Source organism: Genypterus blacodes, unplaced genomic scaffold (genome assembly GCF_046128005.1).
Source record: "Genypterus blacodes isolate CSIRO-AG114 ecotype Tasmania unplaced genomic scaffold, CSIRO-AGI_Gbla_v1 ptg000037l_1, whole genome shotgun sequence".
In the NCBI taxonomy this organism is placed as follows: domain Eukaryota; kingdom Metazoa; phylum Chordata; class Actinopteri; order Ophidiiformes; family Ophidiidae; genus Genypterus; species Genypterus blacodes.
The window spans coordinates 1,887,905-1,904,574 of record NW_027466850.1 but is presented as its reverse complement, the minus strand read 5'-3'; the positions used below and the strand labels follow the sequence as shown (position 1 = coordinate 1,904,574).

Here is a 16,670-nt window from a genome sequence, read left to right as displayed (position 1 = left end):
CGAGAAAAGGAGAGGGAGTGTGGATACGTTAGATGAATGCTGAGAGAAAGCAGGCGAGTGTGTGTGTGTGTGTGTGTGTTGAGAGAGAGGGAACCTGTCAGCCAGTGAGAGGGATAGGATGAAGCAGGGGGTTGTAATTTGCCACATAAGCAGTACCTCAAGGCAATGGAGAAGGGAGACCACAACTCTGTGCCCACACAGCTGCGTTCCTCCCATCCACCACCAGCGTGTTGCATATTGTTTCTTGCCATGAGATCTAAGCCCATCAGTCTCTGACACTACAGTGTGTAGAATGAGTTTGCAGGACAGAGTCATTGAATGAGTGGGCTCCTCTCATTGCTGACTAATGCAGAGGGTGCAGTTTTTTACCAGACATGTGTGTGTGTGTGTGTGTGTGTGTGTGTGTGACTTCTAATATTACACCAATCAATAACAGCACTGGGTTCAGCTACCATGCGAAAAATTCTCGACAGAAACTCACAAGAACAACGTCAGGACTCTGTAACTTAAAGTTAATTGGAGACTGGTGACCACAAAACAAACTTTAGTTTCAAAGGAAGTGAAGTTTTGTAAGCCATGTGGGAAAACTGGGGAACATTACATAAAAACCTTCTGGGAACATTATTGGAACCCTTAAGTCTAATTTGAATGTTTCTGCGAGATTCTACTTGAATAAGTATAACTACACAAAAACCTTTAATCTTAACAAACATTGCAGGAATGAATGCAGGGGCGGTGTAAATGTGCAGAGTTAGCATAACAGGCTAATATTCACCTGTAGTCCCAGTAGCAGCGAGTTATTAAAAAAGAAATGTGCATACAAGCATTAGAATCCAAACCCTCAGGATATAACCTGTAGCTAGTATTAGACACACACCGTAATTAAACACCAACCAAAACATCTCACAACTAAAAACTCTACCCGTACTATCAGCCAAAGAAATTCGAGTTACACAGTAATAAGGAATGAAAATGACAACTTCACAATCTTCAAACAAACTCTTGAGACTTTCCTGAATTCCCGTTTTTGCAGTGTGGAAGTTCACGTTTTCTCTTCTTCTGTATCTGTCTCACTCTCTGCCTGTGTGCCGTGTGGCAGAGCGTCTCTCTCTGCAGCCTTTCCATTCTTCCTTTGGAAATGAATTTCAACACTTGACAAGTATCGATTGAGTAGTACTATTGACAAAAATAAAAAGCTGTATCAATCATCAGGCAAATAGGAGAATAACACAATTTGGACTGTGAATACAAAAAGAAAAATATCTCACTTACCAGCCTTAAGGCAGAGTAACATGAAGGCAATAAGATTTGGGCACGAGCATGACTGGCAATTAAATTCTGGTTGAGTCACACCTGCTGCCCAGTACAAAACAGCTCTTCAGAATGTCACGAACACACGTCTAAAGTTATGGCTTGTTCCTTACAGCCAATCGGCTCTCAGCATGAAGATTAAGTTCAGACACTAAACTACCATGAAGCATTCCTTTCTTTGTCTCAACCAAAGTTTGACATTTCTGTCTACTCATTACTGCCTCACGATCCAGTTGCTGTCACTTTTTCTTTGTGATTCTCGCGCCCACTCCCTTTCCCACCTGAAAATAATGACACAGCAGGATTGTCCTCCTCCTCCTCCTCCTCCTCCTCCTCTTCAGTCTCTGAGCCCCTCGCTGTGCGGAAGATAACAGCAGTTTTGGGTGGGGGAGCTATGAGTGGATCCACATAACTAACCTTCAGTGTCCAATTATATTAGTCGCGGGCGAACCAATTACAGTTTCTGGGAGAAAGGCTGTGATGCCAGTTGTGCTAATAGGACTGATAGTCTCACAGATGGGAACCATGCTTAGGAAGCATTGTAGTGGTCACTGCAGTGAAATAAGCAGCTCTTTGTGCCCTAGTATTAATAGAAAAATAGATTTTGGGTTTGGTTTGGACAACAAATGTTGGACAGGTTTTGTGGAAGTAAGTTGGGTAGGCAGAAGAATCAACAAACAATCAAATGAAGGTATAGAATTGTAAAAAGTATTGAATTTCCAGGATGGACTAAAAACCTAATAGTCACATTTTTTGTTATTTTGACACCTTACCAAGTTTGTTTTTAGTGTTGTCAGAGGACTGTCTTAAATCTGCCTGAACAGATTTCCATGAATAACAGTGAACTTACAGACGTCAGTCCTGGAAGTAATTGATTAGAGACTGAATATGATTTACTGTAAATTAGGTTTCTAAGCCATAAAGGCAATCGCCCTGACAAAAATGAATTGTTCAGTGTTTGTAGAGATTTTCCTGACTTGTACTTAAAATATATTTCTCAGCCTCAGAATGTATAAACTCTGCTCTTGGTGTAGTCAATACGGAGAGATGTTAATACTAAGCACTTCATACCATCTCAGAAGGCTACAAGTATGTTGTAGCCTTTGTTCAGAATGATTGAATGATTGTCTGGTCTCAGAAACTTTTTAATCAACCTCTTCAGTCTGTATTCCAAACTCCTTCCTCAAAGCAGCAAATTATACGCTTCAGGAGAAAACACTGCCCTGGCATCTTATTCATTATGAAACAATTCTACTGGATTAAAAAGAAGTCTGCTGTCACCTTGTTTCTTGATGGATCAGATTCTGGCAGGGGGGTCAGACAGGCCAAAGTCAAGAGAAACAGGTATAAAACTTAATAATAAAAAAGTGCTCACTTGCACATAGTGTACCTCCACCCACCAGTAAGTTCCAAACATTCAGTCTTCACCTACTGGAGTTTTGAAGGGTTGTCATTGGGAGGATTCAAGCTGATGTGTGTGTATCCACGCTCACACATCACCACACAAGCACCGCCTGATGTTTCTGTGTTTCTGTCCCTTATCTTGGTCTACTGCATTAGCAATAGTAAACATCATAATCTAAACATCATAAGATCCATGAATTCTTTCTAAGAAAGAACACTGTGGCATGATGGTGATGCTATGGTTTTTATGAACAGATTAATTTGCTTTATTAACCTTTGTGGCCTGTGTATGCGAGAAAAGAGCACACATGGTTAGAAAGGATCAAAACAGATGTCCCTCCCTCCTCCACATGCGTTATTCTACACACTGCTGAGTACATTAGTGAGTTTCAAGACCTCATTGGGTGGCGGACAAGCAACATATCAGCACCAAGGTCAAACTTGGAGAGGGATTGATGAATTCCTGTAATCCAGGGGCAGTTTTCAGAGGTAGCGTTTCTCAGTGGATGCCATTGGACATGATTTGCACTTTCTTGCTATGCAGTCCTCTAGACCACTGTGCCCGGCATGTTGCCAGTGGCAGTGCACATGGAGAGGCGAGACTGATACACTCATTTTATAGACCTCTACTGTGCAGTCCACATTTATTCTACTCATGAGATTACAACTGATCTCAATGTGGGAGATAACGATTTTTACTACAGTGGAAGAGCCAGATAAGAAGCAGACGCTGCAGACTTATCTGTGCAGTACAATGCTGCGGTGAACCCGTACAGTTCCTGAGAAAAACTGGCTTGTTTTCAGAATATTGCCCATGTATTGGAAAATTTAAAAAAGCATTTTCAGCCGTTAAAAGTGTATGCCTTTTACAATATTAAAACAACCTTGTTAAATCTAAATTGAATAAAAAGATACCATTCCAGACATTGGAGAAGTGTTTCCAGGCAACCGATGATATTCCATACAAATAAAGATCACATATATTCTCTGTGTCTCTTTCTGGTGGTAATTTGTGTATTACAACAAATTAAACAAATACAATTCTGTCAAGGTGATTAAGTGGGGAAGAAAAAAAAACATTCTAAAATAAGACACAAGTACCAAACCGCTTGTCTTCAGGGAATATATAAAAAAAATAACCAAACATTTTTATTTCATGTTGATACATTCTTAGACAACACCACAGAATAGTTGCATGAGTGGCCAAAGGTAAATCTCTCCCACAACATTGGCACATAAGCAGCAAGGGCAACATGAATATACCGAGTACAAACAGTAGAAAACATACATGCTTCATTTTTTAGTGTTTTGCTTTTAAATATATATTTATCTTTTTTCCCTTAGTTGCCGGGGCAATAAGAAACTCCAAGACCAATCAAAGCCATATGCTGCCATGTGAGAAAATATCAGAGGAATTCAACTGGCACATAAAGGTAAATGAAGAGAACCAAAGAAAAACAAGATCATACAGTACAATTCAGAGCAGACAGGTGGAATCAACTGTGTTGTGAGGATTTCATTATCATTATTTTTTTTCAGATTCAGTTTCAACATCAAACATATCAGGCATGCATTGACAACCTCGACATCAACACTGTTTGTTGTATCAGTCGTCCATGAAATCACCAGTTATTCAACACAGACCTGGTGAAGCCTGGACGAGGGTTCTCTTTAAGTTGGCTACGACACAGTTAGGGGTCATACACCTACAAAATACTGTAGAAGTCGTGTATGTCTATGTGTATGTGGGAAGAAAACACACATGTTGGAATGGGGAATGCTTTCATCGTGGTACCACAAACAACAGTTCAAACAAAAGGGCCTTTAAAACACGCCTGTTTTTTGGCTTTGTGCACACATCCAACTTAAGAATCTGATTTTAAACACATTGTTGTGTTATTAAACTCGTCATAGCTGGCGTGTTGAAAAGATAAGTTTGTTGATGAACTTTACCAGTGACAAACATAAGGTCCCCCTCAAATAACTTCCACATCACTGTGACTTCATCAGGCAACATGGTCTACTGTTGGCACTCATCCTCCAGGCCAGTATTTAGGCATTCCAGATTTGTGCCAAGCAACACTTCAATGAGAAAATCAGATTCCAGTTGGTTGCATAAGCAAAGCCTTAGAGATCCCAAAGAGAAGAATATGGCTTTAATAAAAAAAATGTGCATCCAAGAAGCAAGAACGAAATATTCTATCATCAACGTCATAATCATTGTTTTCTTAAAAAAACAACCAAAAAAACAACCAAACAAACAACCAAAGTAGGCCAACATATAAGCCATAAAATACTACACACAGGTTGACAGGAAGGTTGCAAAACTTGCAATTTTGAAGTACATAAAGAGACGAGAGGCGAGCCTCATAGAAAGGTCACACACACCTCGCCGTGCTCATCGGTGAGATGCAGAGACGGCCGCTTTATATGACATCAACAGCAGAGTGAGGCGCCAGACTTGGAGCGAGGATGAGCCCCGTCAGCACGGCCTACAATTCACAAGACAACCCTACAACCTTGAGATGTCTACTGATGTACGCAACACTCATTTTGTTCTTAGTTTCAATATCAGCATCACCATCTCACGATTAAATGATTCTTGTTTTTTACTTTTTATTTTCAAAGGAATTGGTCTTGTTTGGATTCCAGCAACACAATAACCCACATTTTTTGTTTCTCCTTGGTCTCTTCTTGTCTGTATGACGGAATCTCTGTTCAAAGAAAGGTCCCATGAGCCTTTGCTTTAGCAGGCTGATACTGCGACACGCATCTGAAAGTATGTGGTGTGCAGTGAAGCACGTGGGACAACATAAAAGAATCAGGCTGCTTTTTTTCCTTCTCCCCTTTCTGGTTCTAAAGCCATGTGGTAGGGGACAAGACATCTTCAACTCTTAGTCTCTTCTGCATTATTATTTCCTGTCTCTGTTTGTGATGGAGGAATGCCATTAGATATCAAGGTCATTGTAGCTCACGTATTTCTTCTTAGCTGCCGGACCTAAAGGGTGAAAAAATGCATAAAATTAGCTTCTGTCCTTTTGGATGTTGATGATTTTAGTTGAAGGTTAATGTTAACGATTAAGAGGCAAAATAAGAGCTTATGATAGAGGAAAATTGGGTTGAATTATGAACTCTCATGAATAAGGACAGTGTACCAGCGGAGCTCACAACAAACCCTAAAAATTAATTCTGTGATGTTTCCAAATTCTGAAAGTGCACAGCTCAACAGAGAGAGAATGCAACCATAGCAAACAAAAGGAAGTAAGAGAAAATACTGAGGATTTTTGTGAAAATATCTGCTTCCAAAGAAATCAAAATGAAATACATTTTGTTGGAATGGCCCTTCTAGTGAACGTCATGATCAGAGGATGCAGGTTAGTGCTGCCTTGAAGGTTAAGGGCTCAACCAGACGACGTCATCTGTGCTGTTATTTAGTCCACCTTCCTATCTTCCCCTTGCAGCTATACTCTTCCTTCTCACTACATTGGCTACCATTTGGCCTTTGTGTTCATCCAGTGACAAATGACTTCAAGCCAAAACGGCATCATCAATCACACCCAAAAGATAAAAGAGAAAATGACATATTATGCATATTAAGGGATGAAAGTGTCCGGAACCTCCCTGACTTTGTCGTAATGGTGTCTTTTTCATAAAGGAAGCAGTCAATTTTGGGTCTGACAGGGCCAACTGTCTGTTATACATTTATGTGCACTATAATGCCAAGCAGCCAGACTTTGTGGATTGACATTAATAATACCTTGAAGATTTGTGGCAGCCGCATTTATCTACAGTCATTAGGAGCAGCCTTGGGGTTTGCATTCCACAAGATTGAGACTAATTACGTCAGTTTGTGTGAGTACGTGAGGACATGTATTCTCCTACATACATACATAGTGGGCTCTACTGCATATGCATAAGCACCTCTATGATTCCTTCATTTCGTAACCCTCCAAAGGAAGAGGGAATGTTGAATTTCAGGTGCATTCTGGGATTGATTTGGTTGTGAATTTTCACAGTGTTTCCTCAAAACACGACTGAGGTTGAGAGATAAAGAGGTTTGGATATTTAAGAACGGCTGAGAAGAAAGGATCAACTGAATTCTTTCATTTTTGCAAACACCTGGAGTAGTGCTAAGAAGAGAGGTGAGATATGGAAGCACTGCTTGTAGAAATCCTTTTTGAGAGCAGCCAGGGTTATATGAGTTTGAGGAAATATATAGAAGACATTGTTGTATATAGAATCGGCATTTGGAGTGACTCTGATAGACCTTTTGAGAGTGGAATCATCTGTAAGCAGCAGAGAGAAAGGTGAAGGAGAGAGAGCCATGAGTGCAGAAAGAGAGATGGGCCAGTTAAAGTGACTGAGGGCTATTACAGTGTCGTGAAAGAAAGCAGGAGAGTGGAGGGACGGGAGAGAAGAGAGTGACAGCTCGTGAGGATAGACGGGCAAAAAGATGGGAGATGCAGAGAGAGCTAAATTGTAAAGAGAGGATTTCAAAATGGAAGGGGAGAAACCCCCTCCATAAAACCCAATGTGTGGAGGAGATGATAGAACCACACGGAGAGAAGGAGCTCTGTGACTGGATGGCAACGTAGGCCCAATCCAACAGGTGGCTCTAGAGGCCTTCTGGGAGTCGTGACTGAGGTGGAGTCTGAAACACGGCTACACTAGCTGTCTCCTCTGCTGCAAAATGGCTGGGGAATATCATTACAGGCTGAGGTCCAAGCTCCCTGCGATGTTGATAAAACACCAGGAGCCTCCCGGACCCACACACACCCTGCAGAAACAAACCCGACTGATTGATGAGCCGTGATTATCGGGAGCCTCGGCGGAATTTCTCAGGGGGGTTTTTCTCTCTCTCTCTCTCTCTCTCCCTTACTCTCTCTCTCGCCATTTCATTCTCTCTCTTCTCCTCTCACTCTTGAGTGTTGACGAATTGCGAATGATTAATTTCTCCAGGATGCCATATGGAGTTTTTTATGCCCCGAGGAGTACAGGAGTAAAGCCTGGTATCTACCACCTGGGGTCAAATCTATTTCTAGCAGCCTGATGCATGAAGCACTGCAGGAAGACAGTAAATCTGCCATTCAAATAGATTGTCATATTCGGCTCTCTTCACCCTCCTCATGTAAAAGTTATGAGTCAATTGAACAATGGCGATAAAGAGCAGTGGAAGTACACTTAGCATTCTCTCCACATTCTCCCTTCTCACTCTGACAAAAATGTATTCCCCTCATTTCTCGCCCCCGCCCTCTCTCTCTCTCTCTCTCTCTCTCACCATCCAAACCACTGGAAAATGGATCAAGGTCAGGACACAGAAGCAGAAGTAGAAGATTAATTTGCTCTTACCTCTGATAAATTATGAAATTAGCCTGTCAGGGGGAGAAAAACATTATTTGGTGAGTTGCCCCTGAGAGCCCCAAAGGGAGTCGTGCTGTGTGATGGTAATGCGATCACTGTCAGGTTATTTTTCATATGGACACTTTTTTTTTTTTTTACATCTGGGAGGATTTCGGCAGGACGATTGAGATTTTCTATGGAGCATCAATGTCTTTGCATGCAAGAAATGTTTGAACGAGAGGGTTCAGCATGGACAACATGGCCGAGCATCTCAATGCTACATACTGTATAAGTGGCTAAACAATTAGATCACTGCCTCATGCTGGATGTTTCATGCCATCGTGTATGTGATGCTGCTTTCAAGTCAGTAGTGATGTAATGCTGAAATAAACGAGGTCAAAGATCTGACAGGCTGTTCAGAAATCCTCTCAAACCCCTCCATCTTCCATATTCCAACTTTACTATGTCTACCATAGTAAACTCACTCTTTGCATTGCTAAAACTTAGAGAAGTTCACTTTCATTTATTGTCAAAAGCACATTGTTTTCAAAGATATCAAGTAAGTCAGAATGAATTTAATTAAAAAGAAGAAGATACACATTAATGACACTCTTTCTTGATCATCTTGCTTCTAGAGGATTCATTTATCATTAATTAATACTAATACTAAGTACTGTATATTTTTCCAGGACAAGACTGTTTTAATGTGTCAACTGACAGAGATAGCACTGAATTATTAATTCCAATAATGATCTAAAACATCTGCTGCAAGAGGGCTTCTGTTACCGTCAGTATTTTGGTGATATGGGACGTCGGTCCAGCCAGCAGGCATGCACGGATGAACAGCACATGTGGGCAAATCGATGTGCTCAGTGAAATGATGCATGTAACGCACGTGAATATCCTCCGATGGATGACATATGCAGGATGAAACACAGAGTGTGTTTTCACTGTTTCAAATGACTGAAACGGGGAATTTTGTACATTTTACATTCGCAACATCCTATTATGGCTCAACGCTCCCTTGCGTCAAACACAATGAGTAGGATATGTTGCAATTAAAGCAATTGCGACAACATAATGTGCACGTAAGAAATGGAAAAATCAGCCCAGGTACCAAGAATCATGCAGTGAAAATATGGATAATACCACATTCATTCAGGCATCATACTTGCAAACGGCCATATTAACATTTAATCAGTCCAAGAAATAAGATAAATATGGTCCAATGAGTAAAATAATACCATGCTTTATTACATTTCAATTGCATTCACTACCAGTTTTAGAGTTCATTTATTGCAGCATGCAGTATGTAATATAGAGGGAAAGCAGAAAGAAAAATCCTAAATATCTATTAAGCTCTGTTTGTGTCATTTCTGTTTCAAATAATGAAAATCATCATCGTAGTTTGACTAGAATGAGGTTGGACAGATTTTCTACATTTCTGGAGGACTTACTGTTGGGGTCGACGTTTTCACACAGCTCCGTCTTGGCCTCTCCGTTGGGCCGGTCGCTGGCCTTGTGGGAGAGTCGAGACGACATGGTTGCAGCTGTGACCACGGCCTTGAAGGAGCGTTTCCTCTTCTGTACGTTGAGCTCTGGGTGGAAGATAATGACGTAGACCTTGGGCATATAGAGCATCCCCAGGGCCACTGACGCACTCAGATTCATGGAGATGGTCAGTGTGGTCGTCTGGATGTACAACTGGGGATGAGAAACATAGAGCAAAGGGCGGTTAGAGGAGGAGGAAGGGCTGATTTTAAACATACGGCTGTGTGAAGAGGATGGTCGTGGGACTGACTGTGTATTTGAAAGGAAAATGGTGACAACATATGAACAGAACAGAAGTGTAGGGCAAAAGGTAGCAATGCACCAATAAAGTTCAGGCCGGAGGAAGAAGACCTTGTAGGTAAACAAGGCAGGTTTCACAACATGTTTGGGGAGAAACTGAAAAGTGTTAGATAGTTACTGAATGTCATAAATCAAACTGAATTGTTTGCGAAAACACCAGAGAGCACCTTGATTATATCTGCTGGGTCCACCAAAGGAACACTGAACTAGAGGAGGAAACATGACATGTAACGATGCCTGACAGAAATTTGTTAGACCACCAAACTCCTGACACTTTTTATGAGCCAGTGAAAGATTGTTTTTTATTATTCTGTGTGTTCTCAACCCTCACCTACCACAAAGAACAATAGCAGGCAGCTGGGGCAAGGCATTAATGTTTTATGTGCTGTGTATATCTGAAGCCATGGCCTTCTGAACCCAATAGCAGCCTAATAATGCCCTGGATGAATGCATAAAGAGGCTTGGCCGCGCTGTAATGGGCTTCCCAGAGTGAGTTTCATGGAGTTCAGCCCCACTGTCTTTATGTGTTATGGCCCTGCTGTCACACTCTGATGTATGCCATTTACAGTGAGAAGTCCCAGGCAGACTCACAAGAGGCTGAGAGAGAGGGAGAGATGGAGGGAGGGAGAGAGAGGGGGTGAGATGAACAGGGGGAGAGAGAGAAAGAGAGATGAGGGAGAGGGAGAATGTGGCAATTAAGAAAGCAGCAGGGATTTGACTGATACGTGAACAAAGTGCAAGAAATGATCACATGTTTTGTTTCCCTTGATGGCTGTAGATTTTATGGTAAATGGAAAAATAAAATGGGGATTTTCAATCCACATTCACTGATTGAAGGATTTAAATTCATTTCCTTTGGAGACGGCATATCAACAGGTGTGACTACGGCTAAACACACATCCATATTTCAAAACTCTTCTAATGGAGTCGGCTGTGTGAATTTAGGTATTTATATGAAGAAGGGAATGCATACAGCCCTGTTACAGAAAGAGAGTCCCATCCTCTTTGGGATAACCCAGTAATCAAGGGAGAGCCAGTGAGCAGGAAGGTGCAGGAAAAAGACAGAAAAAGACAAAAGCACTGGCGAGCAGAGAGCCTAATCCAGACTCCTTCTCCTTCTGTCCTGACAGCAGAATGAAGCCTGACACAGCAGGACTGCTCCATCTCTGATCTGTACGGGAGGAAAAAAGACTAATCCTGTTTCTTTGCTTGAACAGTGAGGGTTATGTGAGATCCCAGATTAAGCCCAAAGCTGGACAACAGGCAAGTTGAAGTGAATAAAGTGTCTTTGTGAATCCAGATGCAGTTTTCTCTGAGCAACTCAGGTCTGATATTTATCGCAAACACAGACTAAGAGTAGGGATCTGTCATCCTCTGTATCTCATTATGTTGACCAGGTAAATTCATCCCCCACACTCCATCCAAGCAGGTAGGGGAGATGTAGATGAGGAGACACATTAGCCTTAGGACAGTTCAACCTTAGAATATGTAAATCAGAGCAGGAGCACATTTTTAATAATTTATCAGATCGCAACATAAAGAAAACAGAAAAATTCAAAGAAGAGACATGCGATCTAAACTAAATCAATCTGAAGCTATTTATGAATATGTGCATCAGTCCATCTAAATGACTTTCAAACCTTGGACACACTTTTCAATTCTAAGAAGATTGTGGTTAGCTGGGTATGTAAATGATCTCTTGTGTAAAGGTTTTGGTTTTGCTCATTTGTTAGCTTGGACAGCTCCCATACTGGCAGACGGAGTTCTTTTGGGAAATTATAATCCAAGCCCACTGTGAATGGCATCTGTTACATATGCACTGGCAGCCGTGGCTGAAATCCTATTTCATGATCATACTCTATATGCATCATGGTTTATGCCTGCTGACACCAGAGCTGAGATCAGGACCATCACAGTCAAGACGATTCAGAGACCGTGTGGAGTTCATTTAAAGTCAAGATGGACGCCAAAATCAATCTAAAGAGATGAAAATGTGATGTTGTCTGGGTTGACATGAAGGATGATATTTATAATTTAATATTCAAACAGCTTGTGACGCTATTCTTGCATATATACGACTTGGTTACTTACAGAATCTTACACCTCTGTTCTCTCTCTGTGTTATAGAGCAGTGATTGAAATGATTCATTGGAATTTTCTTAATCTTTCAGATCATCTTGCTGTAATGGAATATATAAATAAAGTACAAACTGCTTAAACAGATTTCCAACAGATTACCTGAGTAACACCTCAGTAACAGTTCCATGTGTATCTCTTTGATCTGATTTCAAAGATGTGCATCACAGCGTGAACAATAAAGAGCTGTTAAAGGCAGCGTTTGTACACACAGTGTCTAACCTCGTCAAAACAATCCCTGTATGTTGACATCTTTTATGTTTGAAGTGTGTGTGCATGTGTGTGTGTGTGTGTGTGTGGAATCATTCCATCGGGGAGCTGGGGCGTGGGTGTAAACAAAGTCCATTAATTAGTCTTCCCTGAGCTCCCTAAACAGAGGGAAGGACTCATTACTCTGTTCTGGAGCAATGACAGATAAGATTCAGTGTCGGAGGAAAAATCGCTGCCACTCAGTCAGATCACAGCACATTGTGAAACTGGGCCACAATCACAAAAAAAAAACATTGTTTACTACAAGTCATCAGCAATGGTTATGTAGAGTTATTTTCTTAGCACAAACTATTTTCATTGTGTTAAATTATGCACCAGTGGAAATCTGTTTTATCCTTAAAGCTTCTCCCCTCTTATATTGCACAGATCATTGCTTAATCTATTCACAGAGGAATCGTCTGTTATTTTGTGAAAGCAGTGCCGGGTCCCTTACACAACACATTTGGCCCCATAGAGAGGCAGCAAGGCTACAGCGAGAACAATTATGTAACAAAACAGTATTACCATTGTAGTGATAGAGTGATATTGTGTCTGCTCAGCTGGATGCATACAGACAGTATCAAATACAGCAGAGATATACAAGAAAAGAGACCGAATATCAATATATTTTGGAGGAACTTGTGGAGTCGCTTCAAAGAAAACAACATCAAAGACTGAGGCCCTGCACTGGATAGATAGATAGATAGATAGATAGATAGATAGATAGATAGAGATAGAGAGAGGAGGAGACATTTTAAATTGACTTAAGTTTTCATCACTTTCACGCGTGTACAGTAAATTCTAAGCTCAGTTCTGCTTTGGAGGCAGGTGGTATTGGCAGGAGCATCAAGAAAAACGCCACAGATGCCAAAGACAAAATCAATTAGATCCTCAGCCAGATGGGAGCAGAATCCGTCAGTGTGATGGAACAAGGCTTAGTCAAGCTCTGAGTTTGTAAGCGACGACACGGGCTGACACTGAGCCAACAAAGCTGCTAGCTAAGAGGGAAGAAATAGAGGGATGTGCTCAATCAAAAGCTGATTTTCACAGCTTCTACTCAGGTTCAGGGGAATCACCGAGGTTTAACAGCAGTAGTAAACATGAGCATGCTGTGTGCTATTACTGATCCTGAAATCCTTAAAATCTACACAGTTACAATAGGATCAATATCTATCCATCTATCCATCTATCTATCTATCTATCGCTGCTTTTGGGGGCTGCCTGTGTGTGAGATTGCCTCATGTAGCTTTAACCTATGGTGTCTATGGATCTCTGACTGTTTGTTTGATGGCCTAGTCAATCCCAAGGTGAAATTTCTCCTTGTGTAATTGTTCTTTTAAATTGTGGGATCTGAATGGATGTATGAGACACTGTTTGAATATTAGAGGTGCACTGTTAGTGTTAGAGGGGCTGCATGTGGCCATGAGTGGCTGTCATGGTTTGACACATTTTGCTGTTGGCCTGAACTTGAACAGTCTCTTAATGTGGCAGACTGGGGGCCTGTGTTTACTGACCTGGATAGACACATAGATGCCTAATGTAATATTCTTGGGTATTGCATGTAAGTGTGTGTGTGTGTGTCACATGTGGGTCAAGGAACCTTGTGCTGCGCTATCATTAGAGTCAATAAACATAGTGCACAGTAAATGGCATATGGAACACAGAAATGAGAGAGAGGGACAAGGACAGACTCTCGCGCACACACACACAGAGGGAGGGAAAGAGACAGGATTATAGACCACTACACTGAACACAAAAAACATACAGTAAAAACTCATTACAAAGATAATTCAGAAATACATTAAATGTATTACAATAACAAGTTTAAGATTCTAAAAAGAGGTTGTACATTTTAAAATACCAGCTGTAATTTATAAAGTTACTAAACTCCACACTGTTGTTGATGCTGCCCTTTGTAATTTGCAGTTCAGATAGAACCACTAGAGGGCATTAAAACGGCTTTCACTTGCCATTGGTGTCCGGTCTGCATTGAGACCTTAATTGACACATGGTTGCTGTCCCTAATGGCTAATAAGTAAAATGACATACTGTATGTGTCCCTGTTGGCTCTCTGTTGATGTGACATGACAGTGCCTGTGTGCCAGGGGGCAGAGTCTGTCCCTGTTGCTCTACGTGGGTTGCATGATTTGTTCCCATGGGCCTGACATATAATGGCTGTCCCTGCCAGGCACTTAGTGCCTCAGTTAGGTCCTGCATGGGTTGGGATGTCATCCTCAAGGTCTCTGATTAATGATTCTTCAAGCTGTTTCATAACCAGGGTCCCTCAGGATACGACCTGGTACCTTCACCCAAGTACGCAGGGTGGCCTCCATACGATAACTTACAGGATATGAGGACATACGGGATAGGAGTTCTAGAATATGCACAGTGAACATTTATCTTTAATCCTGACCATTTTATACTTAACTCTCTTGCACTGACAAAAGATAAATAAACTCAGTAACCAATTAAATAGGTACCCCTAAGCAATATAATACATTTATTTCCAGTGTTCTGTTCTGCTCTCAAATCCATAATACTGTAGCTGCACATGATTATGCCAGAATTTGAGTGCTATTACTTTGCATCAGATTCTTTTGTGATGTATTCATTACTCAGGAGGTCGGGCTTTAGGCACGACAATCCGCCCTGATGCGTGGCAATAAAACCAACATCCTGGAAAAATGACAGTCGAATACAAAATCAGCCAAGTCCACAGTCGGCTAATGTATCCCTTTGGGAACTGACGGAGTGAGGACATGACAGAGTGAGGTACAATTCCACAAATGGGGATCTTGTGCTATGAGACAGCATAGTTACACAGAGAAAGTAATGACAGATGAGCAACAGAAGAGCAGCAGAGGAAGTGATTGAAAAAAAGCCAGTGGAGCCAGTGGGGTTGCAATCAATTCCTGTGATTTAATTTCTTAGCCAGGGGATCTAACGGGCTTTTCGCTGACTTTAACTGTTCCCAGCAATATCAAAGTACATCAAAGTTAGTTGAGGTGTGTGTGCTGTGACTTCATTTAAGGACAGTGTTCATCATAGCGAACAGTGTGGAGTGTAGTGTAACAACATGTAGTGTAGTATAGGTGAGTGGTTTTGTGTCTGCTTGAGGAATCAGCAGCAGTGAGTATATATGATTGCACACAGAGACCAAATGTATGTCCATGGTGGGGAACAGCAAAAATAGCAAGGCAGGGAAAGGAAAGTTGAAATGTGGGAAAGAAAAAAAGGTGTGAAAGGAAGAGGAGAGCCATGGCAAGAGAGACGAAAGTGTGTGAGAGGATGACTGGCTTACAAGGCACGAAAGAGCAAGAGTGGATGTGCACAATGGTTCAAAAAGCATATTTGGAAAAAGGAGAGATGAGTAGGACGGGTGGCCAGGTAAGGTTAAGTGAGATTTTACGTAAACAGAATAATGAGTACAAAGACAGGTATGGTAACTAAGTGCTGAATGATGAATGGAAAAGGTGAGCAGTGAGAAGAAAGTGAGAAGAGAAAGAAGGGAAAGAAAGTTTTACGAGGCTCGAGACAGCAATACAAGATTGATGGCAAAGTCGGAGACGATGAGCTGTGATAAAAAAAGATATTTGAGTGAAAGAGAGACAGTCGAGGAAGATGGATGAGATGAGTGGTGGAGGTGGTAAAGGTTGAAAAGGAGAGAGAGGTACAGAGCAGAAGAGGTGCAATTGTACAGAAACGTTGGAGGGAGGTGAGAAATGGGTGACAGAGGAAGTGAAATATTGGAAAGAAAGAATTGGTAAAGTGAGGATGATGACAGATTTGTAGCAGCCAGTAAGAGTAATGTGACTCATTATTTACAATTGACTGTAATCATATTGACACATTCCGTTATATCTATTACAATTACAACTGGGAGTTAATAAATTACACTGAAAAGCAGTAGAGGTTCAGGATTTAAACAACAGTTTAAATAAATTAAGTCTGTTGCTGAAACAAAACAAAATTCTGAAGGCTCAGCCAACTCTCCCTTTAATTTATGTTCAGTTTTGTATCACAGTTTATTATTACTATTTCTATTATCATTAGTAGTATAAGTAATCAGGTCAATCACAGCCTGCAGAATTGTCCATTATCTCCTTGTGATACCCTGAGAAATTAACTTGGCCAGTTTGTTTCTCTTGCTGAATCTAACACCACTTTTCAGTTAATGACTCATGAATCCCCACACTGACCTGCTCAAATATTTTTTTAATATGATTTGCAGATATATTATCTCTCTGTGTGGGGTGAGCCGCATTGCCATCAGGCTGACATGTCTTCAAGAGATTCATAGGTGATGGGGAAGCTGGATGGACCCTTTGCTACTTTGCATTTAATGTGTGCAAAATTGCTTTGCATACAAAACTATATGG

General features: G+C 41.2%; 1 protein-coding gene across 1 annotated transcript in view; it reads right to left on the bottom strand.

Annotated features, from left to right (window-relative positions):
- Positions 1–3,884: 3,884 nt before the first annotated feature.
- grm7 (glutamate metabotropic receptor 7) overlaps positions 3,885–16,670 on the bottom strand; it is a 155,437-nt gene continuing 142,651 nt past the window's right edge. The window contains exons 9-10 of the mRNA XM_076147087.1: positions 9,513–9,759; positions 3,885–5,713 (exon numbers count right to left, since the gene is read on the bottom strand). Coding sequence (XP_076003202.1) covers positions 5,664–5,713; positions 9,513–9,759 — 297 coding nt within the window. The 3' untranslated portion in view covers positions 3,885–5,663. The remainder of the gene's footprint in view (positions 5,714–9,512; positions 9,760–16,670) is intronic.